Raw genomic sequence first — 26651 nt, 5'->3', positions numbered from 1 at the left:
CTCTGAGGCTACAACTCTTTCTCTCTCTCTCTCTCTCTCTCTCTCTCTCTCTCTCTCTCTCTCTCTCTCTCTCTCTCTCTCTCTCTCCATCCTCTCTCACTGCCTCTCTCTCTCCCTCCATACTCACTCCCTGCCTCCTTCTCTTTCTCCTGCTCTTTCTCCTTCTCTTTCTCTTTCTCTTTCTCTCTCTCTCTCTCTCTCTCTCTCTCTCTCTCTCTCTCTCTCTCTCTCTCTCTCTCTCTCTCTCTCTCTCTCTCTCTCTCTCTCTCTCTCTCTCTCTCTCTCTCTCTCTTTCTCTCTCTCTTTCTCTCTTTCTCTCTTTTTGTCTCTCTCCGTCTCCCCTCTCTCTCTCCATCTTTCTTCCCCCCTCTCTATTTAGTTACGTAATAAGTCTGTGTTTGGCTGTCTATTTATTCAGTATATAGGTTACTGTATTTATACAGTATATAGGTTACTCATAAGCTCTTACACAGATTCACAAGTCAACAGTTCCCATGATGCAATAGTCGTGTGTCATCCCCCCCCCCGCCCCCCTCACACGTTTGTGTAGCAGAGTAAAAGGGCCTAACAAAGCAGCAGCATTGTAACCAGTGTGTTAGTTTTTCCACCTGCACCACTAGCAGGTCTCTCTTTGTGCTGCTGATATACCCCTATTCTTTTTATTTCAGTAGCATGCACCTTGTCTCTCTCCCATACCTTCCATACCTACCTGTGTCTCAGTGTTAGGCTGTGTATCTGTGCGTGTGTGTGTGTTTGGTCTGTCTGTGTGTGTGTGTTCAGTGCTGCTGAAACGGTTGTCTTCAGTAAATAGTGTTAGTGTATCTAGAAATCCCCTATCTGTATATGTGTGTTTGAACAAGCCCAATCAAAGATGCAGTTGGGTTATCCCCCTACCACCCTTTCTCCCATTCTATTCCCCCTCTACTCCCCCTCTACTCCCGTCTCTACTCCCCCTCTACTCCCGTCTCTACTCCCGTCTCTACTCCCCCTCTACTCCCGTCTCTTTTTATTTATTTATTTATTTTTATTTCACCTTTATTTAACCAGGTAAGCCAGTTGAGAACAAGTTCTCATTTACAACTGCGACCTGGCCAATATAAAGCAAAGCAGTGCGATAAAAACAACAACACAGAGTTACATATGGGGTAAAAAAAACATAAGGTCATAAAATACAACAGAAAATATATATACAGTGTGTGCAAATGTAGCAAGTTATGGAGGTAAGGCAATAAATAGGCTATAGTGCAAAATAATTACAATTAGTATTAACACTGGAATGCTAGATGTGCAAGAGATTATGTGCAAATAGAGATACTGGGGTGCAAAAGAGCAAAATAAATAACAATATTGTCACGGTTTCGGCCGAGGCTGCCTCTCTCCCTTGTTCGGGCAGGCTTCGGCGTTCGTCGTCTCCGGAATTCTAGCTGCCACCGTTCTATGTTCTGTGTTTCCTGTTTGATTAGTTTTGTCTGTTAGCCACACCTGTTTTGTGTTAGGTCTCATTATGCACCCTATTTAGTTCCCTGTTTGTGTGTATAGTGTTGTGTGTAATTGTCGCTTGTCAGATGGTTGCGTAGCTGTGTTAATTTTCCAGTACGCCAGTATTAGTAGTGTCCTCCTCTGTTTAGGAGAGTTTTGCGCACTGTGTTTTTCGTGCGATCGTGTGTTGACGCCTGTGCGCGTCTGTTTGGCCTCCTGCCGTTTGTGGATTATTTTGCATAGTAAAGTCTTGTTGGACTGTACCTCTGCTTCTGCGCCTGATTCCCCACCACACCATCACTACATCGTTGACAGAATTACACACCTTAAACATGGAATCAGCGGGAGCCGAAGCAGCGCCGACGAGACTGGAGGTCCAGGTTCGGGAGCAACAGGAACAGATCCTCCAGATGGGAACCGCCCTGCAGGAGGTAATCACCACGCTCCGAGGCTGGGGCGCACCTCCAACACCTTCCTCACCGCCAGCCCAGCCAGCACCATCGGCCAGCCTGCCCATTCCAGCGCCAGAACACCGAGGGATCCGACTCGCTCTCCCGAGGGCCTACGACGGAACCGCGGCTGGGTGTCAGGGATTCCTCCTCCAGGTGGAGTTGTACCTGGCCACCGTACACCCGGCACCCTCGGGGCATGAGAGCGTGTCTGCCCTGATATCCTGCCTGTCCGGGAAGGCGTTGGAATGGGCCAACGCGGAGTGGAGGAGGATCGACGCCGCGAGTATCACCTACGACGAGTTCTCCCGCCGCTTTAGGGCGGTGTTCGACCATCCCCGGAGGGCGAGCGGGGGAGCGTCTGGTCTTCCTCCGGCAGGGGAGGAGGAGTGCTCAGGAATTCGCACTTGAATTCCGTACTCTAGCGGCTGATGCAGGGTGGAATGAGCGGGCCCTCGTCGATATATATCGATGTAGCCTAAGAGAGGACGTCCGTAGGGAGCTGGCCTGTAGGGACACCAGTCTCTCTTTCGACCAGCTGGTCGACATGTCAATCAGGTTAGATAACCTATTGGCCACCCGCGGACGTCCTGAGGGGGTCCGTCCATTTCACCCTCCAGCGCATCCGAGCCGTGTCCTATGGAGCTCGGGGCGCTGGCGCTAGAGATAGGAGGAGTCGGCAGGTGAGGGGGTCCATCCACTGCACCAACTGTGGTCGGGGAGGACACACCGCGGCTAGGTGCTGGGGATGGCCTCCTCGGGGAGATGACGACAGGTCCCGCACTGGGGATTCCCTCCAGGTGAGTAGGCGCCCCACTCACCCAGAGCTCACTGTTGCCCATTTTTGTATGCCTGTGCGTTTTCCGGCAGTGGCACCTCATTCCCAGTATAAGGCGCTGGTAGATTCAGGCGCGGCTGGGAATTTTATTGATAAGAAGTTTTGTTTAGAGTTAGGGTTTCCCCTTCTCCCTGTTGATGTTCCTTTTCCCGTTCACGCCCTAGATAGTCGTCCGTTGGGTACGGGCTTAATCAGGGAGGTCACGGCGCCACTTAGGATGTGTGCGCAGGGGAGTCATCAGGAGATAATTCAACTGTTTCTGATTGACTCTCCTGCGTATCCGGTGGTGCTGGGCATGCCCTGGTTAAGTACCCATAACCCCGTTATTTCGTGGCAGGAGAGGGCTCTGATGGAGTGGTCTGCTCAGTGTGTGGGTAGATGTTTGGGCGTTTCCATAGGGGCTACCTCGGTGGAGAGTCCAAACCAGGTGCCCGCATTGCACATTCCACCTGAGTATGGGGATTTGGCTATTGCGTTTAGTAAGGCGAGGGCGACGCGGTTGCCACCCCATAGGCAGGGGGATTGTGCGATAGACCTTCAGGCAGGAGCTGCGCTCCCACGGAGTCATGTGTATCCTCTGTCTCAGGAGGAGAAGAAAGCTATGGAGGTTTACATAGACTAATCACTGAGACAAGGATACATACGGCCGTCCACTTCCCCCGCGTCCTCGAGTTTCTTTTTCGTGAAGAAGAAGGATGGGGGTTTGCGTCCGTGCATCGATTACCGTGGTCTCAATCAGATTACGGTGAAGTATAGTTATCCACTCCCGCTGATTGCGACCATGACTGAGTCGTTGCATGGGGCGCGTTTCTTCACGAAATTTGATCTCAGGAGCGCGTACAACTTGGTGCGCATCAGGAAGGATGATGAATGGAAAACAGCCTTTAGTACCACCTCGGGCCATTACGAGTATCTAGTCATGCCATACGGGTTGATGAATGCTCCGTCAGTTTTCCAATCATTCGTGGATGAGATCTTCAGGGACATGCAGGGACAGGGAGTCGTGGTGTACATAGATGACATTCTCGTGTACTCACCTACCCGTGTCGAGCATGTGGCCCTGGTGCGCAGGGTGTTGCGGAGGCTGGTGGAGCACGACCTGTATGTGAAGGCAGAGAAGTGTCTGTTTTTCCAGGAGTCGATTTCCTTTTTTGGGGGTATCAGTTGTCTGCGTCAGGGGTGAAGATGGAGGTAGACCGAGTGTCAGCCGTGCGTAATTGGCAAACACCAACCACTGTGAAAGAGGTGCAGCAGTTTTTGGGGTTTGCGAATTACTACCGGAGGTTTATCCGGGATTTTGGGCAAGTGGCAGCTCCCATCACGTCTCTCTTAAAGGGGGGCCCGGTGCGTCTGCAGTGGTCAGTCGAGGCGGACAGGGCGTTTGAGAAGCTGAAGGACCTGTTCACCTCGGCTCCGGTGCTGGCGCATCCGGATCCCTCTTTACCATTTCAGGTAGAGGTGGACGCGTCTGAGGCCGGTATTGGCGCCGTGCTTTCACAACGGTCAGGCGCGCCACCTAAACTCCGCCCCTGTGCCTTCTATTCCAAGAAGCTCAGCCCGGCGGAGCGAAATTATGACGTAGGGGACAGGGAGCTGTTAGCTGTGGTACAGGCCCTTAAGGTGTGGAGGCACTGGCTTGAGGGGGCTCAACACCCTTTCCTCATTTTGACGGACCACCGTAACCTGGAGTACATCCGGGCAGCGAGGAGGCTGAACCCTCGACAGGCTAGATGGAGTATGTTTTTGACCCGTTTCTCTTTTAAGATCACCTACATCCCTGGGTCACAAAACGGTAAGGCAGATGCGCTGTCTCTGCGGTATGACGGGGAGGAGAGGTCCGTGGAGCCCACTCCCATACTGCCGGAGTCGTGTCTAGTGGCACCGGTGGTGTGGGAGCTCGATTCTGAGCTCGGCGGGCATTACGCACCGACCCTAGTCCACCACAATGCCCGGAGGGTCGGAAGTATGTTCCGCTCGAGTGTCGGGATCGATTGATCTATTGGGCTCACACGTCACCCTCCTCTGGACATCCGGGTATCGGCCGGACAGTGCACTGTCTTAGTGCCAAATATTGGTGGCCCACGTTGGCCAGGGATGTGAGGGTTTATGTTTCCTCCTGCTCGGTGTGCGCCCAGTGTAAGGCGCCTAGACATCTGCCTAGGGGTAAGTTACTGCCCCTGCCCGTTCCACAACGACCATGGTCCCACCTCTCGGTGGATTTTATAACTGACCTTCCCCTCTCTCAAGGGAATACTACACTCCTGGTCGTTGTGGACCGGTTCTCTAAGGCCTGTCGTTTGCTCCCCATGCCGGGTCTTCCTACTGCCCTACAGACCGCCGAAGCACTATTCACTCATGTGTTCCGGCACTACGGGGTGCCCGAGGACATTGTGGCTGACCGGGGTCCCCAATTCACCTCCAGAGTCTGGAGAGCTTTTATGGAGCGGTTGGGGGTCTCGGTGAGCCTCACCTCGGGTTACCACCCGGAGAGTAATGGGCAGGTGGAACGCGTAAACCAGGATGTGGGCAGGTTTCTCAGAACATACTGCCGGGACCGGCCGGAGGAGTGGGCGAGATATGTGCCCTGGGCCGAGATGGCACAGAACTCTCTCCGCCACTCCTCCACCCAACTAACCCCCTTTTCAGTGTGTTTTAGGGTACCAGCCGGTTCTGGCACCATGGCATGAGAGCCAGATCGAGGCCCCCGCTGTGGATGAGTGGGTGCGGCGCTCGGAGGAGACGTGGAACGCTGCACACGTCCATCTGCAGCGTGCCATACGTCGACAGAAGACGAGCGCCGACCTACACCGCAGTGAGGGGCCTGTGTACGCACCTGGAGATCGAGTCTGGCTCTCTGCCAGAAACCTGCCCCTCCGCCTGCCCTGTCGGAAACTGGGTCGGCGGTTTGTAGGGCCATTTAAAGTCCTGAGAAGGTTGAACGAGGTTTGTTATAGATTACAGTTACCAGTGGAGTATAAGTGTATTAACCCCTCGTTCCATGTGTCCCCTTCTCAGGCCGGTGGTAGCGGGCCCACTCCAAGAACATGAGATCTTGGAGACTCCTCCGCCCCGTTGGACATCGAGGGGCACCGGCGTACACCGTGAGATCCATCTTGGATTCTAGACGTCGGAGGGGGGTCTTCAGTATCTAGTGGAGTGGGAGGGTGCAGTCCGGAGGAGCGGTGCTGGGTGCCGAGGAGAGACATTTTGGACCCGTCGCTCCTGACGGAATTCCATCGGGGTATCCGGCCGCGCCCTGCGCCGCGGCCTCCGGGTCGTCCCCAAGGCCGGAGTCGGCGCGCGTCTGGAGCCGCGCGTCAAGGGGGGTACTGTCACGGTTTCGGCCGAGGCTGCCTCTCTCCCTTGTTCGGGCAGGCTTCGGCGTTCGTCGTCTCCGAATTCTAGCTGCCACCGTTCTATGTTCTGTGTTTCCTGTTTGATTAGTTTTGTCTGTTAGCCACACCTGTTTTGTGTTAGGTCTCATTATGCACCCTATTTAGTTCCCTGTTTGTGTGTATAGTGTTGTGTGTAATTGTCGCTTGTCAGATGGTTGCGTAGCTGTGTTAATTTTCCAGTACGCCAGTATTAGTAGTGTCCTCCTCTGTTTAGGAGAGTTTTGCGCACTGTGTTTTCGTGCGATCGTGTGTTGATGCCTGTGCGCGTCTGTTTGGCCTCCTGCCGTTTGTGGATTATTTTGCATAGTAAAGTCTTGTTGGACTGTACCTCTGCTTCTGCGCCTGATTCCCCACCACACCATCACTACATCGTTGACAAATATAGGGATGAGGTAGTTGGGTGGGCTAATTTCAGATGGGCTGTGTACATGTGCAGTGATCGGTAAGGTGCTCTGACAACTGATGCTTAAAGTTAGTGAGGGAGATAAGAGTCTCCAGCTTCAGAGATTTTTGCAATTCGTTCCAGTCATTGGCAGCAGAGAACTGAAAGGAATGGCGGCCAAAGGAGGTGTTGGCTTTGGGAATGACCAGTGAGATATACCTGCTGGAGCGCAGACTACGGGTGGGTGCTGCTATGGTGACCAATGAGCTAAGATAAGGCGGGGATTTGCCTAGCAGTGATTTATAGATGGCCTGGAGCCAGTGGGTTTGACGACGAACATGTAGTAAGGACCAGCCAACAAGAGCGTACAGGTCACAGTGGTGGGTAGTGTATGGGGCTTTGGAGACAAAACGGATGGCACTGTGATAGACTACATCCAATTTGCTGAGTAGAGTGTTGGAGGCTATTTTGTAAATGACATCGGCGAAGTCAAGGATCGGTAGGATAGTCAGTTTTACGAGGGCATGTTTGGCAGCATGAGTGAAGGAAACTTTGTTGCGAAATAGGAAGCCGATTCTAGATTTAACTTTGGATTGGAGATTCTTAATGTGAGTCTGGAAGGAGAGTATACAGTCTAACCAGACACCTAGGTATTTGTGGTTGTCCACAACTCTAGGTCAGACCCGTCAGTGGTGATTCTAGTCGGGTGGGCGGGTGCCAGTCAGCGTTCGATTGAAGAGCATGCATTTGGTTTTACTAGTGTTTAAGAGCAGTTGAGGCTACTGAAGGAGTGTTGTATGGCATTGAAGCTCGTTTGGAGGTTTGTTAACACAGTGTCCAATGAAGGGCCAGATGTATGCTACAAAATGGTGTCGTCTGCGTAGGGTGGATCTGAGAGTCACCAGCAGCAAGAGCGACATCATTGATATACACGGAGAAAAGAGTCGGCCAAGAATTGAACCCTGTGGCCCCCACTAAAGACTGCCATAGGTCCAGACAACGCCCTCCGATTTCACACATTGAACTCTATCTGAGAAGTAGTTGGTGAACCAGGCGAGGCAGTCATTTGAGAAACAAAGGCTATTTAGTCTGCCAATAAGAATGCGGTGGTTGACAGAGTCGAAAGCCTTGGCCAGGTCGATGAAGACGGCTGCACAGTACTGTCCATTATCGATCGCGGTTATAATATCGTTTAGGACCTTGAGCGTGGCTGAAGTGCACCCATGACCAGCTCGAAACCGGATTGCATAGCGGAGAAGGTACGGTGGGATTCGAAATGGTTGGTGATCTGTTTGTTAACTTGGCTTTCAAATAATTTCAAAGGCAGGGCAGGATGGATATAGGTCTGTAACAGTTTGGATCTAGAGTGTCACCCCACAGAGGGGGCCGCGGCAGCTTTCAATCTCTGGGGATCTCAGACGTTACGAAAGAGAGGTTGAACAGGCTAGTAATAGGGGTTGCGACAATTTATGCGGCTAGTTTTAGAAAGAAAGAGTCCAGATTGTCTAGCCCAGCTGATTTGTAGGGGTCCAGATTTTGCAGCTCTTTCAGAACAGCAGCTGTCTGAATTTGTGTGAAGGAGAAGCGGGGGGGCATGGGCAAGTTGCAGCGGAGGTGCAGAGTTGGTGGCCGGGTAGTGGTAGCCAGGTGGAAACATGGCCAGCCGTAGCAAAATACTTGTTGAAATTCTCGATTATTGTAGATTTATCGTGGTGATAGTGTTTCCTAGCCTCAGTGCAGTGGGCAGCTGGGAGGAAGTGCTCTTATTCTCCATGGACTTTACAGTGTCCCAAAACTTTTTGGAGTTTGTGCTACAGGATGCAAATTTCTGTTTGAAAAAGTTAGCCTTTGCTTTCCTGACTGCTTGTGTATATTGGTTCCTAACTTCACTGAAAAGTTGCATATCGCGGGGGCTATTTGATGCTAATGCAGTACGCCACAGGATGTTTTTGTGCTGGTCAAGGGCAGTCAAGTCTGAGGAGAACCAGGGGCTATATCTGTTCTTAGTTCTGTATTTTTTGAATGGGGCATGTTTATTTAAGATTGAGAGGAAATTACTTTTAAAGAACAACCAGGCAACCTCTACTGACGGAATGAGATCTATATCCATCCAGGATACCTGGGCCAGGTCAATAAGGAAGGCCTGCTCGCTAAAGTGTTTAGGGGTTGTCATTTGACCGCGGACCCGTTACGGACGCAGGCAATAAGGCAGTGATCGCTGAGATCCTGGTTGAAGACAGCGGAGGTGTATTTAGAGGGTAAGTTAGTCAGGATGATATCTATGAGGGTACCCATGTTTACGGATTTAGGGTTGTACCTGGTAGGTTCAATGATAATTTGTGTGAGATTGAGGGCATCTAGTTTAGATTGTAGGATGGCCAGGGTGTTAAGCATATCCCAATTTAGGTCACCAAGCAGTACGAACTCTGAGGATAAATGGGGGCAATCAATTCACATATGGTATCCAGGGCACAGCTGGGGGCTGAGGGGGTCTGTAGCGGCAACAGTGAGAGACTTATTTCTGGAAAGGTGGATTTTAGAAGTAGAAGCTCAAACTGTTTGGGCACAGACCTGGATAGTATGATAGAGCTCTGCAGGCTATCTCTACAGTAGATTGCAACTCCACCCCCTTTGGCGGTTCTATCTGAACGGAAAATGTTATAGTTGGGGATGATTTTCAGAATTTTTGGTGGCCTTCCTAAGCCAGGATTCAGACACTGCTAGAACATCAGGGTTGTCGGAGTGTGCTAACGCAGGTGAATAACTCAAACTTAGGAAGTAGACTTCTGATATTTACGTGCAAGAAACCAAGACTTTTGCGTTACAGAGAAGTCAGCAAATGATAGCGCCTTTGGGAGTAGGAGTGATACTGAGGGCTGCAGGGCCTGGGTTAGCCTCTACATCACCAGAGGAACAGAGGAGGACTAGAATAAGGATACGGCTAAAGGCTTTAAGAACTGGTCTTCTATGCGTTGGGTACATAGAATAAAGGGGGCAGATTTCCGGGCGTTGTAGAAAAGATTCAGGGCATTATGTACAGACAAGGATATGGAAGGATATGAGTAAAGTGGAGGTAAACCTAGCGTTGGGTAGCAATGAAAGAGATAGCATCACTAGAGGCACCATTGAGTCGGTCTCCGCATGTATGGGGGTGGGACAAAGGAGCTATCTAAGGCAGGTTTAGCTGGGCTGGGGGATCTACAGTGAAATAGTACAATTGGAAATAACCGAAACAACAATAAGCTAACCATATTGACAAGGGAGAGAGGCATAAAGCAATCAAGGTGTAATTTGAGAGAGCTAAGACAACAGCTGGTAATGACGACACAGTTTGGGCTGAGGCTAAACATAAACAGGATGCAGTACCGTAAAAAGGAACAGTCCAGCAGACATCAGCTGTATAGCTGAGTTATAAGGTCCGGTGAACAGCAATAGGATAGTTCGGAGGTAGTTCGGGGGCTGCTAAAGCACTAGCGAGCAGAAGGCACGGCTAGCGTGTGCTTGCCGGGCTAGCAGATGGAATCTTTGTGGTCAACGTCGTAACGGGAAGCCTGTTGTAAAATCTACCTCATCAGACGATTTCGTCGGCAGACCAGTCGTGTAGGATCGGCTGGGCTCCGTGTCAACACTAGGTGGTCCCGTCCGGTTGACAGAGAGGTAGATAGCCAGGAGATGGGAGATGGGCCTAGCTCAGGATGATTAGCCAGACCTCAACGTCCATTTTGTTGCAGCTAGCTGGTAGCGATGAATCCGGAGTTAAAGGTCCAGTTATTCAGTGATTCCGGCAGAAAAACTGATATGTTCTGGGTCGATAACGCGCTGTGCAGACAGTGCAGACTGGCCGAATAATAGTCCAGACTAGAGCTGGCTGGTAGGTGGTGCAGGCCACGGACAATGGTGAAAAACCGCTAACGGTAGCTGATAGCAAGTAGCTAGTTAGCTGGCTACTCCCGTCCGGTAGACCTAGAGGTAGATAGCCGGGATATGAGCCTGGCTCTGGGCTAGCTCGAGGCTAACTGGTGCTTGCATCGGGGGCAGTGGTGATTAGCCAAACAGCAACATCCATTCGGTTGCGGCTAGCTAGTTGCGATCCGGTGATTAATGTCCAGTGATTAAATTATTCCGGCAGAAAATCCAATGTTCTGGGTGAAATAGCAACTGTGGCTAATAGCAAGTAGCTAGTTAGCTGGCTAGCTAGTTTCAACTGGAGATTCTAGATAAAAGGTAAGTCAATAATAGAATCCGTTCCACATTGAGTGAGGCGGGTTGCAGGAAAGTATATTTTGTAGAAGGATGAAAAGTCTGATAGGAAAATATGTACGAAAAATACAAAAAAAAACAGGGTATTTACAGGCTATTTACAGACACACGACAAAAACAGGACTGCACTACTACGCCATCTTGGTCTCTACTCCCGTCTCTACTCCCCTCTCTACTCCCCTCTCTACTCCCGTCTCTACTCCCGTCTCTACTCCCCTCTCTACTCCCGTCTCTACTCCCTTCTCTACTCCCGTCTCTACTCCCTTCTCTACTCCTGTCTCTACTCCCCTCTCTACTCCCCCGCTACTCCCATCTCTACTCCCCCTCTACTCCCCTCTCTACTCCCGTCTCTACTCCCCTCTCTACTCCCGTCTCTACTCCCCCCTCTACTCCCCTCTCTACTCCCATTCTACTCCCTCCTCTAATCCCGTCTCTACTCCCCCTCTACTCCCCTCTCTACTCCCCCCTCTACTCCCCCGCTACTCCCATCTCTACTCCCCTCTCTACTCCCCCGCTACTCCTGTCTCTACTCCCCTCTCTACTCCCCTCTCTACTCCCCTCTCTACTCCCGTCTCTACTCCCCTCTCTACTCCCCTCTCTACTCCCGTCTCTACTCCCCTCTCTACTCCCCCGCTACTCCCCTCTCTACTCCCCTCTCTACTCCCCTCTCTACTCCCGTCTGTACTCCCCTCTCTACTCCCCGCTACTCCCATCTCTACTCCCCCCTCTCTCCCCTCTCTACTCCCGTCTCTACTCCCCCCTCTACTCCCCTCTCTACTCCCCTCTCTACTCCCGTCTCTCTCCCCGTCTCTACTCCCCCCTCTACTCCCCCGCTACTCCCGTCTCTACTCCCCTCTCTACTCCCCTCTCTACTCCCCCCTCTACTCCCCCTCTACTCCCGTCTCTACTCCCCTCTCTACTCCCCTCTCTACTCCCGTCTCTACTCCCCTCTCTACTCCCGTCTCTACTCCCCCTCTACTCCCCCTCTACTCCCGTCTCTACTCCCCTCTCTACTCCCGTCTCTACTCCCCCCTCTACTCCCCTCTCTACTCCCGTCTCTACTCCCCTCTCTACTCCCGTCTCTACTCCCCTCTCTACTCCCGTCTCTACTCCCATCTCTACTCCCGTCTCTACCCCCTCTCTACTCCCCCGCTACTCCCGTCTCTACTCCCCCCTCTACTCCCCTCTCTACTCCCGTCTCTACTCCCATTCTACTACCATTCTACTCCCCTTCTGCTCCCCCTCTACTCCCCTTCTGCTCCCATTCTACTCCCCTTCTGCTCCCCCTTTACTCCCCTTCTACTCCCCCCTTCTACTCCCCTTCTGCTCCCCCTCTACTCCCTTTCTACTCCCCCTTCTACTCCCCTTCTGCTCCCCCTTCTACTCCCCCTCTACTCCCATTCTACTCCCCTTCTGCTCCCCCTCTACTCCCCTTATACTCCCCCTTCTACTCCCCTTCTGCTCCCCCTCTACTCCCCTTCTACTCCCCCTTCTACTCCCCCTCTACTCCTATTCTACTCCCCTTCTACCCCTCTACTCCCATTCTACTCCCATTCTACTCCCCTTCTGCTCCCCTTCTACTCCCCTTCTACTCCCCCTCTACTCCCCCTCTACTCCCCTTCTACTCCCCTTCTACTCCCATTCTACTCCCCTTCTGCTCCCCCTGTACTCCCCTTCTGCTCCCCCTCTACTTCCCCTCTACTCCTATTCTACTCCCCCTCTACTCCCATTCTACTCCCCTTCTGCTCCCCCTTCTACTCCCCCTCTACTCCCCTTCTGCTCCCCCTTCTACTCCCATTCTACTCCGCTTCTACTCCCGTTCTACTCCCCCCTCTACTCCCATTCTACTCTCCCTCTACTCCCCCTATATTCCCCTTCTACTCCCCCTCTACTCCCCCTTCTGCTCCCCCTTCTACTCCCCTTATACTCCCCCTCTATTCCCCTTATACTCCCCCCTCTATTCCCCCTCTACTCCCCATCTACTTCCCTTCTACTATCCTTCTACTCCCCCCTCTACTCCCCCTCTACTCCCATTCAACTCCCCTTCTACTCCCGTTCTACTCCCCCCTCTACTCCCCCTCTACTCCCATTCTACTCCCCCTCTACTCCCATTCTTCTCCGCTTCTACTCCCCCTCTACTTCCCCTCTACTCCTCTTCTACTCCCCCTCTACTCCTCTTCTACTCCCCCTCTACTCCCCCTATACTCTCCCTCTACTCCCCTTATATTCCCCTTCTACTCCCCTTCTGCTCCCCCTTCTACTCCCCTTCTACTCCCCCCTCTATTCCCCTTATACTCCCCCCTCTATTCCCCCTCCACTCCCCCTCCACTCCCCCTCTACTCCCCTTATATTCCCCCTCTACTCCCATTATACTCCCCTTCTACTCCCCTTCTACTCCCCCTCTATTCCCCTTCTACTCCCCTTCTACTCCCCCTCTATTTCCCCTCTACTCCCCTTCTACTCCCCCTCTACTCCCCTTCTACTCCTATCCTCCTTATGACAACAGTATATCTGAGAGGGGGGTGAAGAAGAGAGGAAGGGTGATGGGAGCGGTAGATGTCTGTCAGTATGACTAGCGCTTACATAGGGCTCAAAACCAATGCATCACTACTGTCACTATTTTTGGTTAGAGAGAGAGAGCAGGCGGTGTTGCTTTTTGTGATCTTATTTATCTGTTTATTAGGTTTATTTTCAGAAGCCCAGAGTAGAAATAACCCACCAACATCGCCGCTGACAGGACAGGAGACGCACGCACGCGCACACACACACACACACACACACACACACACACACAAACACACTCAAACACACACAGCCACACAGTAGTTCTCAAGCCAGCGTGGCAAATATTTGTCCATATGTTGAGGAACTTGTGGATTGGTAGCAGGGTAAACAGGTCAGTCAGTCTGTGAATATGTAATAATGTATACACACAGAGCAGGCGCTGGTTGAGAAGCTGTTTACAGTAGCTGAGAGTTCTCTTATGGGATCATTTGTCACTGTCAGCTCTCTTTGCTTATGGGTCGTTCCAAGAAAAGAGTGCCTTTTGCGTCCCTTTAATATTTTAAGTAGAAATTGTGGACCAATATTTAATTTAAAAAGCTTGTTATATTAAAGGGCAACTCCACCACTTTTCAACCTCATTTCCCTTATCTCCAGCACAATACCAGTGTCTCCATATACAGTGGGAAAAAAAAGTATTTAGTCAGCCACCAATTGAGCAAGTTCTCCCACTTAAAAAGATGAGAGAGGCCTGCAATTTTCATCATAGGTACACGTCAACTATGACAGAAAAATTGAGATTTTTTTTCTCCAGAAAATCACATTGTAGGATTTGTAATGAATTTATTTGCAAATTATGGTGGAAAATAAGTATTTGGTCAATAACAAAAGTTTCTCAATACTTTGTTATATACCCTTTGTTGGCAATGACACAGGTCAAACGTTTTCTGTAAGTCTTCACAAGGTTTTCACACACTGTTGCTGGTATTTTGGCCCATTCCTCCATGCAGATCTCCTCTAGAGCAGTGATGTTTCGGGGCTGTCGCTGGGCAACACAGACTTTCAACTCCCTCCAAAAATGTTCTATGGGGTTGAGATCTGGAGACTGGCTAGGCCACTCCAGGACCTTGAAATGCTTCTTACGAAGCCACTCCTTCGTTGCCCGGGCGGTGTGTTTGGGATCATTGTCATGCTGAAAGACCCAGCCACGTTTCATCTTCAATGCCCTTGCTGATGGAAGGAGGTTTTCACTCAAAATCTCACGATACATGGCCCCATTCATTCTTTCCTTTACACGGATCAGTCGTCCTTGTCCCTTTGCAGAAAAACAGCCCCAAAGCATGATGTTTCCACCCCCATGCTTCACAGTAGGTATGGTGTTCTTTGGATGCAACTCAGCATTCTTTGTCCTCCAAATACGACGAGTTGAGTTTTTACCAAAAAGTTCTATTTTGGTTTCATCTGACCATATGACATTCTCCCAATCCTCTTCTGGATCATCCAAATGCACTCTAGCAAACTTCAGACGGGCCTGGACATGTACTGGCTTAAGCAGGGGGACACGTCTGGCACTGCAGGATTTGAGTCCCTGGCGGCGTAGTGTGTTACTGATGGTAGGCTTTGTTACTTTGGTCCCAGCTCTCTGCAGGTCATTCACTAGGTCCCCCGTGTGGTTCTGGGATTTTTGCTCACCGTTCTTGTGATCATTTTGACCCCACGGGGTGAGATCTTGCGTGGAGCCCAAGATCGAGGGAGATTATCAGTGGTCTTGTATGTCTTCCATTTCCTAATAATTGCTCCCACAGTTGATTTCTTCAAACCAAGCTGCTTACCTATTGCAGATTCAGTCTTCCCAGCCTGGTGCAGGTCTACAATTTTGTTTCTGGTGTCCTTTGACAGCTCTTTAGTCTTGGCCATACTGGAGTTTGGAGTGTGACTGTTTGAGGTTGTGGACAGGTGTCTTTTATACTGATAACAAGTTCAAACAGGTGCCATTAATACAGGTAACGAGTGGAGGACAGAGGAGCCTCTTAAAGAAGAAGTTACAGGTCTGTGAGAGCCAGAAATCTTGCTTGTTTGTAGGTGACCAAATACTTATTTTCCACCATAATTTGCAAATAAATTCATTAAAAATCCTACAATGTGATTTTCTGGATTTCTTTTTCTCAATTTGTCTGTCATAGTTGACGTGTACCTATGATGAAAATTACAGGCCTCTCTCATCTTTTTAAGTGGGAGAACTTGCACAATTGGTGGCTGACTAAATACTTTTTTCCCCCACTGTATCTAGATGTCTGTACTTGTTCTTAATGTTAAAAAAATTAACATAGATGGGTCAGAGTTTATAATGTCTTTCTCTAATTTCGTTTGGCACTTAACAGGCATTTACTATAGTTTATTATTTTTTATTAACCTCTTGAGATGGAAGATGGTGCTGCAGTTGGATGGCTGCCGTCTTACGGGCTTCTGACCAATTCTGCTATTTTGTCAGTTTTTTATGCTGATCTTAACTTTTTGTAAATAATATTTCCGCCATAATTTCCTATGACCAAAAACAGCTTCTGGACATCAGAATAACCTATGTATCTTGGAGTCGTAGCTGAACAAGGATATGGATAATATACATCTAGTTGTTTTTTCTATGCATCGTCAAGACCGAACGGCAGCTTCGGGTAAGGTTAAAGGAGGAGGTGGGTGTCTTTGTTAACAACAGCTGGTACGTGATCTCTAATGTTAAGGAAGTCTCTAGGTTTTGCTCGCCTCAGTTTGAATACCTCATGATAAGCTGCAGACCATACTATTTACCTAGAGAACTTTAATCTATATATTTTGTAGCTGTCTATTTACCACCACAAACCGATGCTGGCACTAAGACCAATCTCAAACGAGCTGTATAGTGCCATAAGCAAACAAGAACATGCACATCAAGAGGCAGCGCTCCTAGTGGCAGGTGTCTTTAATGAAATCCGACTTACCTCATTTTTACCAGCATGTGACCTGTGCAACTAGAGGCGAAAAAACTCTCATCTTTACTCCACACACAGAAATGCATACAAAGCTCCCCCTCATCCTCCATTTTGCAAATCTGACCATAGCTCTATCCTCCTGTTTCCTGCTTATAAGCAAAACTCAAACAGGAAGTACTAGTAACGCGCTCAATATGGATGTGGTCCGATGAAGCGGATGCTAAGCTACAGGACTGTTTCGCTAGCACAGACTGGAATATGTTCCGGGATTCATCCAATAACATTGAGGAGTTTACCACATCAGTCACCGGGTTCAATAATAAGTGCTTCAATGATGTCCTCCCCACAGTGACCGTACGTACATATCCCAACCAGAAGCCATGGATTACAGGCAACATCCGCACTGAGCTAAAGACTAGAGCTGCCGCTTTCATGGAGCGGGACACTAATCCAGACACTTATAAAAAATCCTGCTATGCCCTCCGACGAACCATCAAACAGTCAAAAGGTCAATAAAGGACTAAGATCGAATCCTACTACGCCGGCTCTGATGCTCGTTGGATGTGGCAGGGCTTGCAAACTATCACAAATTACAAAAGGAAACCCAGCCGCGAGCTGCCCAGTGACTCAAGCATACCAGACGAGATCTATTCCTTCTATGCTCGCTTCGAGGCAAGCAACACTGAACCATGCATGAGAGCATCAGCTGTTCCGGACGACTGTGTGATCTCGCTCTCCGTAGCCAAAGTGAGTAAGACCTTTAAACAGGTTAACATTCACAAGGCCACGTGGCCAGACAGATTACCAGGACGCGTACTCAGAGCATGCATGACCAGCTGGCAAGTGTCTTCACTGACATTTTCAAACTCTCCCTGACCCAGTCTGTAATACCTACATGTTTCAAGCAGAACACCATAGTCCCTGTGCCCAAGAACGCCAATGACATTCGCCCCATAGCACTTACATCTGTAGCCATGAAATGCTTTGAAAGGCTGGCCATGGGTCACATTAACACCACCATCCCAGACACCCTGGACCCACTCCAATTCGCATACCGTCCCAGCAGATTCACAGATGACGCAATCTCTATTGCACTCCACACTGCCCTCTCACACCTTGACAAGAGGAACACCTACGTGAGAATGCTGTTCATTGACTGTAGCTCAGCATTCAACACCATAGTGCTCTCCAAGCTAATCACTAAGCTCAGGACCCTGGGACTTGAACACCTCCCGCTGCAACTGGTTCCTGGACTTCCTGACAGGCCACCCCCAGGTGGTGAGGGTAGACAACAACACATCCCCCACGCTGACATACACTAACACAGTCGTGAAGAAGGCACGACAAGGCCTCTTCCCCCTCAGGTGGCAACAAATATTTGGCATGGGCCCTCAGATTCTCAAAAAGTTCTACAGCTGCACCATTGAGAGCATCTTGACTGGCTGCATCACCGCTTGGTATGACAACTGCTTGGCATCCAACCGCAAGGCTCTATAGAGGGTGGTGTGTACGGCCAAGTACATCACTGGAGCTGAGCTCCCTGCCATCCAGGACCTCTATACCAAGCGGTGTCAGAGGAATGCTCTAAGAATTGTCAAAGACTCCAGCCACCCAAGTCATAGACTGTTCTCTCTCTGTGTGTGTGTGTGTGTGTGTGTGTGTGTGTGTGTGTGTGTGTGTGTGTGTGTGTGTGTGTGTGTGTGGATCTCAGTTGTAGGGTTGAATGGTCTCTTCTATAGCGTATAAACACACAGAAACCAGGCCAGGTAATACATGGGTTAGCTCTGTAATCAACTCTCAACACTACACACTACTGATGACAGATTTACACACCAGCACAGTGTGTGTGTGTGTGTGTTGAGAGATTTACACAAGCAGTGTCTCTTTGCCATCTGTCAAGTCTCATCTTGTCTCTTTCGTCTCCATGCTCTGTCCTCCATGTTTCAATAGACTCTCCATGACACAACACAATATACATTATTTTATTACACCTGTGTGTTATATATGTTTTTGTGGATCTGTTTACAGTTTGAAAACAATTTGTGTCTTAGCATGCACTTTCCGCTCTCTCTCCCTCTCTCCCGCTCTCTTCTCTCTTTCTCTATTCTCTCTTCTCGTCTCTCTCTCCTCTCTCTATCTTTTTCTCTCTCTCTCTCTCTCGCTCTCGCTCTTTTTCTTTCTGAAGGCAAGTGAAGTGTCCAAACATCCTTAAACAGATGGTTTCAGGGGAGAGGAGGCCAGATGGACTGACAGACGGACATCCACACTCCATCTCACAGGTGTGTAATGCGTGGGCGTGTGTGCAGGGCTGTACTGAGGTGTTAATATACTCAGAGTCCTGATCATGCCAGGGTATTCCCAGGGGCTGGATAACGTTCATAAAGATCATGCCAGCTTAGACTGGACTCTGTTACACTTCTCTCTCGCTACTCTCTCCCCCTGCTCTGGGTTACCCCTCTCTCTCTCTCTATCTCCCCCCCCCCTCTCTATGCACTCTATTCGGGATTGTGGCTGTCTGGAACACATAGCTTCTTTCCTCCCTGAAACACTTCCTCTGTTAGTTAATGAACACAAATGTGGCTCTCTCCTGGGAGAGAAAGAGTCCCGGTCTTTCGATTGACACGGTATAGAGGGAAGGAGCGTAGACAGATGAAAGACTTTCCTCGTTATAGTTTAGAAACACTCATGTCGCAGTTGTTGAGGTAGCCCGGTGCTGACCAATACGAATGTTCTACTGCCTGAATAACGGAACCTCTTACAGAATACAAGCTGTAAAAAATGTTTACCGAAATGGTGAAAGAGAGTACCGGGGTTTTTATAGTTGGTTTGCTTGTTACGCAAATTGCCAAAACATAAAAAACTGCACTTCTATGGTAACTCATGTATAGTGGTGTTTCTCAGTAGCCCTCATGTCTTACTGTCTCACTGCACGCTGGGATTGTGTTGGAGCCACCGGGCTTTAGAGGCCCCCTATTCCTCTCTCTCTCTCTCTCTCTCTCTCTCTCTCTCTCTCTCTCTCTCTCTCTCTCTATCGCTGGTCCCATCAGGAACACAGCACGCTCTGAGGGTAAACACAAACAAACAGTGCCTTTGTGGTTTATCCAGCCGCTGAAAGGTACCCAGCTGAGTTTATATGGGGGGAGCGATAGCATCTCTCTGTGATCGTCTCCATCTCGCCACGCTGCACATCTCCCACAACCCTCATATAGCATTCACACAACTCTGATCTCCCCGCTCTGACTGACAACAATGACACTCCATACCCATTTCTACTTCATTCTTCATCAAGAGTAGAACAAAAGAAAAGTGGTCACTGACACGATCCTGGAGAGCTAAGGGGTGCTGTCTTTTTGTTCCAGCATAGCACAAACACACCTGATTCAGCTAGTCAAGTGCTTGATGACTAGTTGAAGTCACTTTAATGTAATTCATCGTCTACTGTGCTGGAGATTTAGAGAGGGAGAACGATAGATACAGAGAGGTAGAGAGAGAGAACGATAGATACAGAGAGGTAGAGAGGGAGAACGATAGATACAGAGAGGTAGAGAGGGAGAACGATAGATACAGAGAGGTAGAGAGGGAGAACGATAGATACAGAGAGGTAGAGAGGGAGAACGATAGATACAGAGAGGTAGAGAGAGAGAACGATAGATACAGAGAGGTAGAGAGAGAGAACAATAGATACAGAGAGGTAGAGAGGGAGAATGATAGATACAGAGAGGGAGAACAATAGATACAGAGAGGGAGAACGATAAATACAGAGAGGTAGAACGATAGATACAGAGAGGTAGAGAGGGAGAACGATAGATACAGAGAGGTAGAGAGGGAGAATGATAGATACAGAGAGGTAGAGAGGGAGAATGATAGATACAGAGAGGTAGAGAGGGAGAACGATAGATACAGAGAGGTAGAGAGAGAGAACGATAGATACAGAGAGGTAGAGAGGGAGAACGATAGATACAGAGAGGTAGAGAGGGAGAACGATAGATACAGAGAGGTAGAGAGAGAGAACGATAGATACAGAGAGGTAGAGAGGGAGAATGATAGATACAGAGAGGTAGAGAGGGAGAACGATAGATACAGAGAGGGAGAACGATAGATACAGAGAGGTAGAGAGGGAGAACGATAGATACAGAGAGGTAGAGAGGGAGAACGATAGATACAGAGAGGTAGAGAGGGAGAACCCCATGGGGCGGCGCACAATTGGCCCAGCGTCGTCCAGGGTAGGGGAGGGAATGGCCGGCAGGGATGTAGCTCAGTTGGTAGAGCATGGCGTTCGCAACGCCAGGGTTGTGGGTTCGTTTTCCATGGGGGGCCAGTATGAAAAAATAAAATTAAAAAAGAATGTATGCACTCACTAACTGTAAGTCGCTCTGGATAAGAGCGTCTGCTAAATGACTAAAATGTAAAATGTAAAAAAATGAGAACGATAGATACAGAGAGGTAGAGAGGGAGAACGATAGATACAGAGAAGTAGAGAGGGAGAACAATAGATACAGAGAGGTAGAGAGGGAGAACGATAGATACAGAGAGGTAGAGAGAGAGAACGATAGATACAGAGAGGTAGAGAGGGAGAACGATAGATACAGAGAGGTAGAGAGGGAGAACGATAGATACAGAGAGGTAGAGAGGGAGAACGATAGATACAGAGAGGTAGAGAGGGAGAACGATAGATACAGAGAGGTAGAGAGGGAGAACGATAGATACAGAGAGGTAGAGAGGGAGAAACGATAGATACAGAGAGGTAGAGAGGGGAGAACGATAGATACAGAGAGGTAGAGAGGGAGAACGATAGATACAGAGAGGTAGAGAGAGAGAACGATAGATACAGAGAGGTAGAGAGGGAGAATGATAGATACAGAGAGGTAGAGAGGGAGAACGATAGATACAGAGAGGGAGAGAGGGAGAACGATAGATACAGAGAGGTAGAGAGGGAGAACGATAGATACAGAGAGGTAGAGAGGGAGAACGATAGATACAGAGAGGTAGAGAGGGAGAACGATAGATACAGAGAGGGAGAACAATAGAGACAGAGAGGTAGAGAGGGAGAACGATAGATACAGAGAGGTAGAGAGGGAGAACGATAGATACAGAGAGGGAGAACGATAGATACAGAGAGGTAGAGAGAGAGAGAATGATAGATACAGAGAGGTAGAGAGGGAGAACGATAGATACAGAGAGGTAGAGAGAGAGAACAATAGATACAGAGAGGTAGAGAGAGAGAATGATAGATACAGAGAGGTAGAGAGGGAGAACGATAGATACAGAGAGGTAGAGAGAGAGAACGATAGATACAGAGAGGTAGAGAGGGAGAACGATAGATACAGAGAGGTAGAGAGGGAGAACGATAGATACAGAGAGGTAGAGATAGAGAACGATAGATACAGAGAGGTAGAGAGAGAGAATGATAGATACAGAGAGGTAGAGAGGGAGAACAATAGATACAGAGAGGTAGAGAGGGAGAATGATAGATACAGAGAGGTAGAGAGGGAGAACGATAGATACAGAGAGGGAGAACGATATATACAGAGAGGTAGAGAGGGAGAATGATAGATAAAGAGAGCTAGAGAGGGAGAACGATAGATACAGAGAGGTAGAGAGAGAGAATGATAGATACAGAGAGGTAGAGAGAGAGAACGATAGATACAGAGAGGTAGAGAGAGAGAACGATAGATACAGAGAGGTAGAGAGGGAGAACGATAGATACAGAGAGGTAGAGAGGGAGAACGATAGATACAGAGAGGGAGACAGGGAGAACGATAGATACAGAGAGGTAGAGAGAGAGAACGATAGATACAGAGAGGTAGAGAGGGAGAACGATAGATACAGAGAGGTAGAGAGGGAGAATGATAGATACAGAGAGGTAGAGAGGGAGAACGATAGATACAGAGAGGTAGAGAGAGAGAACGATAGATACAGAGAGGTAGAGAGAGAGAACGATAGATACAGAGAGGTAGAGAGGGAGAATGATAGATACAGAGAGGGAGAGAGGGAGAACGATAGATACAGAGAGGTAGAGAGGGAGAACGATAGATACAGAGAGGTAGAACGATAGATACAGAGAGGTAGAGAGGGAGAACGATAGATACAGAGAGGTAGAGAGGGAGAACGATAGATACAGAGAGGTAGAGAGGGAGAACGATAGATACAGAGAGGGAGAACGATAGATACAGAGAGGTAGAGAGGGAGAACGATAGATACAGAGAGGTAGAACGATAGATACAGAGAGGTAGAGAGGGAGAACGATAGATACAGAGAGGTAGAGAGGGAGAACGATAGATACAGAGAGGTAGAGAGGGAGAACCCCATGGGGCGGCGCACAATTGGCCCAGCGTCGTCCAGGGTAGGGGAGGGAATGGCCGGCAGGGATGTAGCTCAGTTGGTAGAGCATGGCGTTTGCAACGCCAGGGTTGTGGGTTCGTTTCCCATGGGGGGCCAGTATGAAAAAATAAAATTAAAAAAGAATGTATGCACTCACTAACTGTAAGTCGCTCTGGATAAGAGCGTCTGCTAAATGACTAAAATGTAAAATGTAAAAAAATGAGAACGATAGATACAGAGAGGTAGAGAGGGAGAACGATAGATACAGAGAAGTAGAGAGGGAGAACGATAGATACAGAGAGGTAGAGAGGGAGAACGATAGATACAGAGAGGTCGAGAGAGAGAACGATAGATACAGAGAGGTAGAGAGGGAAAACGATAGATACAGAGAGGTAGAGAGGGAGAACGATAGATACAGAGAGGTAGAGAGGGAGAACGATAGATACAGAGAGGTAGAGAGAGAGAATGATAGATACAGAGAGGGAGAACGATAGATACAGAGAGGTAGAGAGAGATAACGATAGATACAGAGAGGTAGAGAGAGAGAACGATAGATACAGAGAGGTAGAGAGGGAGAACGATAGATACAGAGAGGTAGAGAGGGAGAACGATAGATACAGAGAGGTAGAGAGAGAGAACGATAGATACAGAGAGGTAGAGAGAGAGAACGATAGATACAGAGAGGTAGAGAGAGAGAACGATAGATACAGAGAAGTAGAGAGGGAGAACGATAGATACAGAGAGGTAGAGAGAGAGAACGATAGATACAGAGAGGTAGAGAGGGAGAACGATAGATACAGAGAGGTAGAGAGGGAGAACGATAGATACAGAGAAGTAGAGAGGGAGAACGATAGATACAGAGAAGTAGAGAGGGAGAACGATAGATACAGAAAGGTAGAGAGAGAGAATGATAGATACAGAGAGGGAGAACGATAGATACAGAGAGGTAGAGAGGGAGAACGATAGATACAGAGAAGTAGAGAGGGAGAACGAGAGGTAGAGAGGGAGAACGATAGATACAGAGAGGTAGAGAGAGAGAATGATAGATACAGAGAGGGAGAACGATAGATACAGAGAAGTAGAGAGGGAGAACGATAGATACAGAGAGGTAGAGAGGGAGAACGATAGATACAGAGAGGGAGAACGATAGATACAGAGAGGTAGAGAGGGAGAACAATAGATACAGAGAGGTAGAGAGAGAGAACGATAGATACAGAGAGGTAGAGAGGGAGAACGATAGATACAGAGAGGTAGAGAGAGAGAACGATAGATACAGAGAGGTAGAGAGGGAGAACAATAGATACAGAGAGGTAGAGAGGGAGAACGATAGATACAGAGAGGTAGAGAGAGAGAACGATAGATACAGAGAGGTAGAGAGGGAGAAACGATAGATACAGAGCGGTAGAGAGGGGAGAACGATAGATACAGAGAGGTAGAGAGAGAGAACGATAGATACAGAGGTAGAGAGAGAGAACGATAGATACAGAGAGGTAGAGCGAGAGAACGATAGATACAGAGAAGTAGAGAGGGAGAACGATAGATACAGAGAGGTAGAGAGGGAGAACGATAGATACAGAGAGGTAGAGAGGGAGAACGATAGATACAGAGAGGTAGAGTGGGAGAACGATAGATACAGAGAAGTAGAGAGGGAGAACGATAGATACAGAGAAGTAGAGAGGGAGAACGATAGATACAGAGAGGTAGAGAGGGAGAACGATAGATACAGAGAGGTAGAGAGAGAGAATGATAGATACAGAGAGGGAGAACGATAGATACAGAGAGGTAGAGAGGGAGAACGATAGATACAGAGAGGTAGAGAGGGAGAACGATAGATACAGAGATTAGAAGCAGCCAGTTTAACCGAGTTCTCCTCTAAATGGAGAGAGAGAGAGGGAGCGGGCCCGTCTCTGTCTAGACCAGTATGTGTGTGAAAGGTCTGTGTGTGAGTGAAGGCTGGGGATCTGAGGTGCTGAGCTGTGAACGCGCGGTGGAAATGTGCATTTTCTCACTCTCCACTCATTTATTTTAGTGATTATATTCCCTCCATCTCAAGCAGAGAGCTAGATTACATAATTAGACTGCCCTCAGGAGACCTGTGCCATGATTGGTCCAACTACACCAATTATCTTTTTCACTCTCTCTCTCTCCCTCCACACTCCCTCCCCCTCTCTCTCTCTCTCTCTCTCTCTCTCTCTCTCTCTCTCTCTCTCTCTCTCTCTCTCTCTCTCCACACTCCCTACCTCTCTCTCTCTCTCTCCCCCTCCATACTCCCTACCTCTCTCTCTCTCTCTCTATCTCCCCCTCTGCTTATTTTTACGCTCTCCATCAAACCTTTCTCTACCTGGTTGGGCTTCACACTTAGGGGTCTGGCGGTGGTACCCCCTGTTTCTGTGTGTGTGTGTGTGTCTCTCTGTGGGGTGAGGTTGGAGCAGCGCTTGTTGATCCTGCTGCATCAAGTTACTGCCCGCCTGTCACATTCAATTACGCTGCTGATGGAGTGACAAACACTGACTGGCTCTAGAGGCTTCTGTCTGTCTGTGTGTGTGTGTGTGTGTGTGTGTGTGCGTGTGTGTGTGTCTGTGTGTGTGTGTGTGTGGGCGCGCGCGTGCGTGCCGCTCACCCACAGCTGGGACCTGGCGTCAAGACGACCCACCAACCATCCAGCTCTTTGTTTTTGTTGCATTTTTCTCCTGTTTCTTGCACTTTTGGACTCTGAGGTTACCTAGCTAGTGGTGCTGTTTCTGCTCTGAAAGAGCCATTCTGAGGTGAGAGCTGAGATAGAGGCTGTGGCGATGGTTGACCTCCACTGTCTGACACCGAGACTTAACCAAGATATCATGTGGACTGTCAATCTCTCTCTGTCTCTATCTGTTGGGGAGAATGGAGGTGTTTGAGGTAGCTGGGATGCTCTGGCCTGACTCTCAACACCTAGTTACCTGCCTCTGCCTCTGAGAGGGCCTTCTCCTGTGAACCCCAGGCCTCCAGACCTTTATGCTCCTGGAAGAGAGTGTGAAAGTGTGAACGTGTAGGCTGAGTGAGGGAATGAGGAGAGAGGAGAGGAGGAGAGAGGAGAGGAGGAGAGAGGAGAGAGGAGAGGAGAGAGGAGAGGAGAGGGAGAGGAGAGGGAGAGGAGAGGAGAGGAGAGGAGAGGAGAGGGAGAGGAGGGGAGGAGGGAGGGGAGAGAGGAGAGGAGGGAGGGAGAGGAGAGAGGAGAGAGGGAGAGAGGAGAGGAGAGGAGGAGGAGAGAGGAGAGGAGAGGGAGAGAGGACAGGAGGAGGAGAGAGGAGAGGAGAGAGGGAGCGAGGAGAGGAGGAGTAGAGAGGAGGAGAGAGGAGAGGAGGAGAGGAGGAGAGAGGAGAGAGAAGGAGAGAGGAGAGAGGGACTGGATGGGAGGGTTTATTATTTCTGTCCAATGTTTTCTTTCACAGCTTCGTCACCCAATGTGTAGAAGGATCTATTTTCTCCTCTCTTCATAGGTGTCAGAAAGGCCACACACACACACACACAGACACACACACACACACACACAGACACACACACACACACACACACAGACACACACACACACACACACACACACACACACACACACACACACACACACACACACACACACACACACACACACAGAGCTCATACTCTCCCAGTCTCTATTACAGATGTCTTATTCTTGGGCCTTTCTTACCATTTTCTTTCATTTGATCCTCTGTCTCTCAGGTAGTTTTGTGGTTCAGTATAGCTGTGTGATGTACTGTACAGAGCTGGACTGATACCTGTCATCACTGTCAATGGCTCTGCTCCTGCCACCTCCCCCATCCTCCCCCCACTCCTCTTCCTTCCCAGGGGGCCATGCGTGAGACAGCTGAGCGAATCCGAGAGCTGGAGCGAGCGCTGAAAGAGAGCACGAACACCTCCGCCCATAGGGAGGTGCTGTGGGCCCAGGAGGAGGCTGCACGTGCGCAAGCACAGAGACAGGTTCATGTCATACACTGCCTACACACACACAAACATGTTCACTTGCACACACATGCACATAAATACACACAACCTGTCCAACGC

General features: G+C 49.2%; 1 protein-coding gene across 3 annotated transcripts in view; it reads left to right on the top strand.

Moving 5' to 3' along the window:
- The window catches only part of LOC121546084 (ERC protein 2-like), a 285284-nt gene that overhangs the window by 105643 nt on the left and 152990 nt on the right, over positions 1 to 26651 (top strand). For all 3 annotated transcript variants that reach the window (XM_041857100.2, XM_041857099.2, XM_041857098.2), the window contains one exon: positions 18457 to 18550. In XM_041857100.2, the coding sequence (XP_041713034.1) occupies positions 18457 to 18550 (94 nt within the window). The remainder of the gene's footprint in view (positions 1 to 18456; positions 18551 to 26651) is intronic.

The sequence above is a fragment of the Coregonus clupeaformis genome, chromosome 30 (genome assembly GCF_020615455.1).
Source record: "Coregonus clupeaformis isolate EN_2021a chromosome 30, ASM2061545v1, whole genome shotgun sequence".
Classification (NCBI taxonomy): domain Eukaryota; kingdom Metazoa; phylum Chordata; class Actinopteri; order Salmoniformes; family Salmonidae; genus Coregonus; species Coregonus clupeaformis.
Note: the sequence above shows the minus strand (reverse complement) of the source record. Positions and strands in the feature narration are given on the sequence as shown.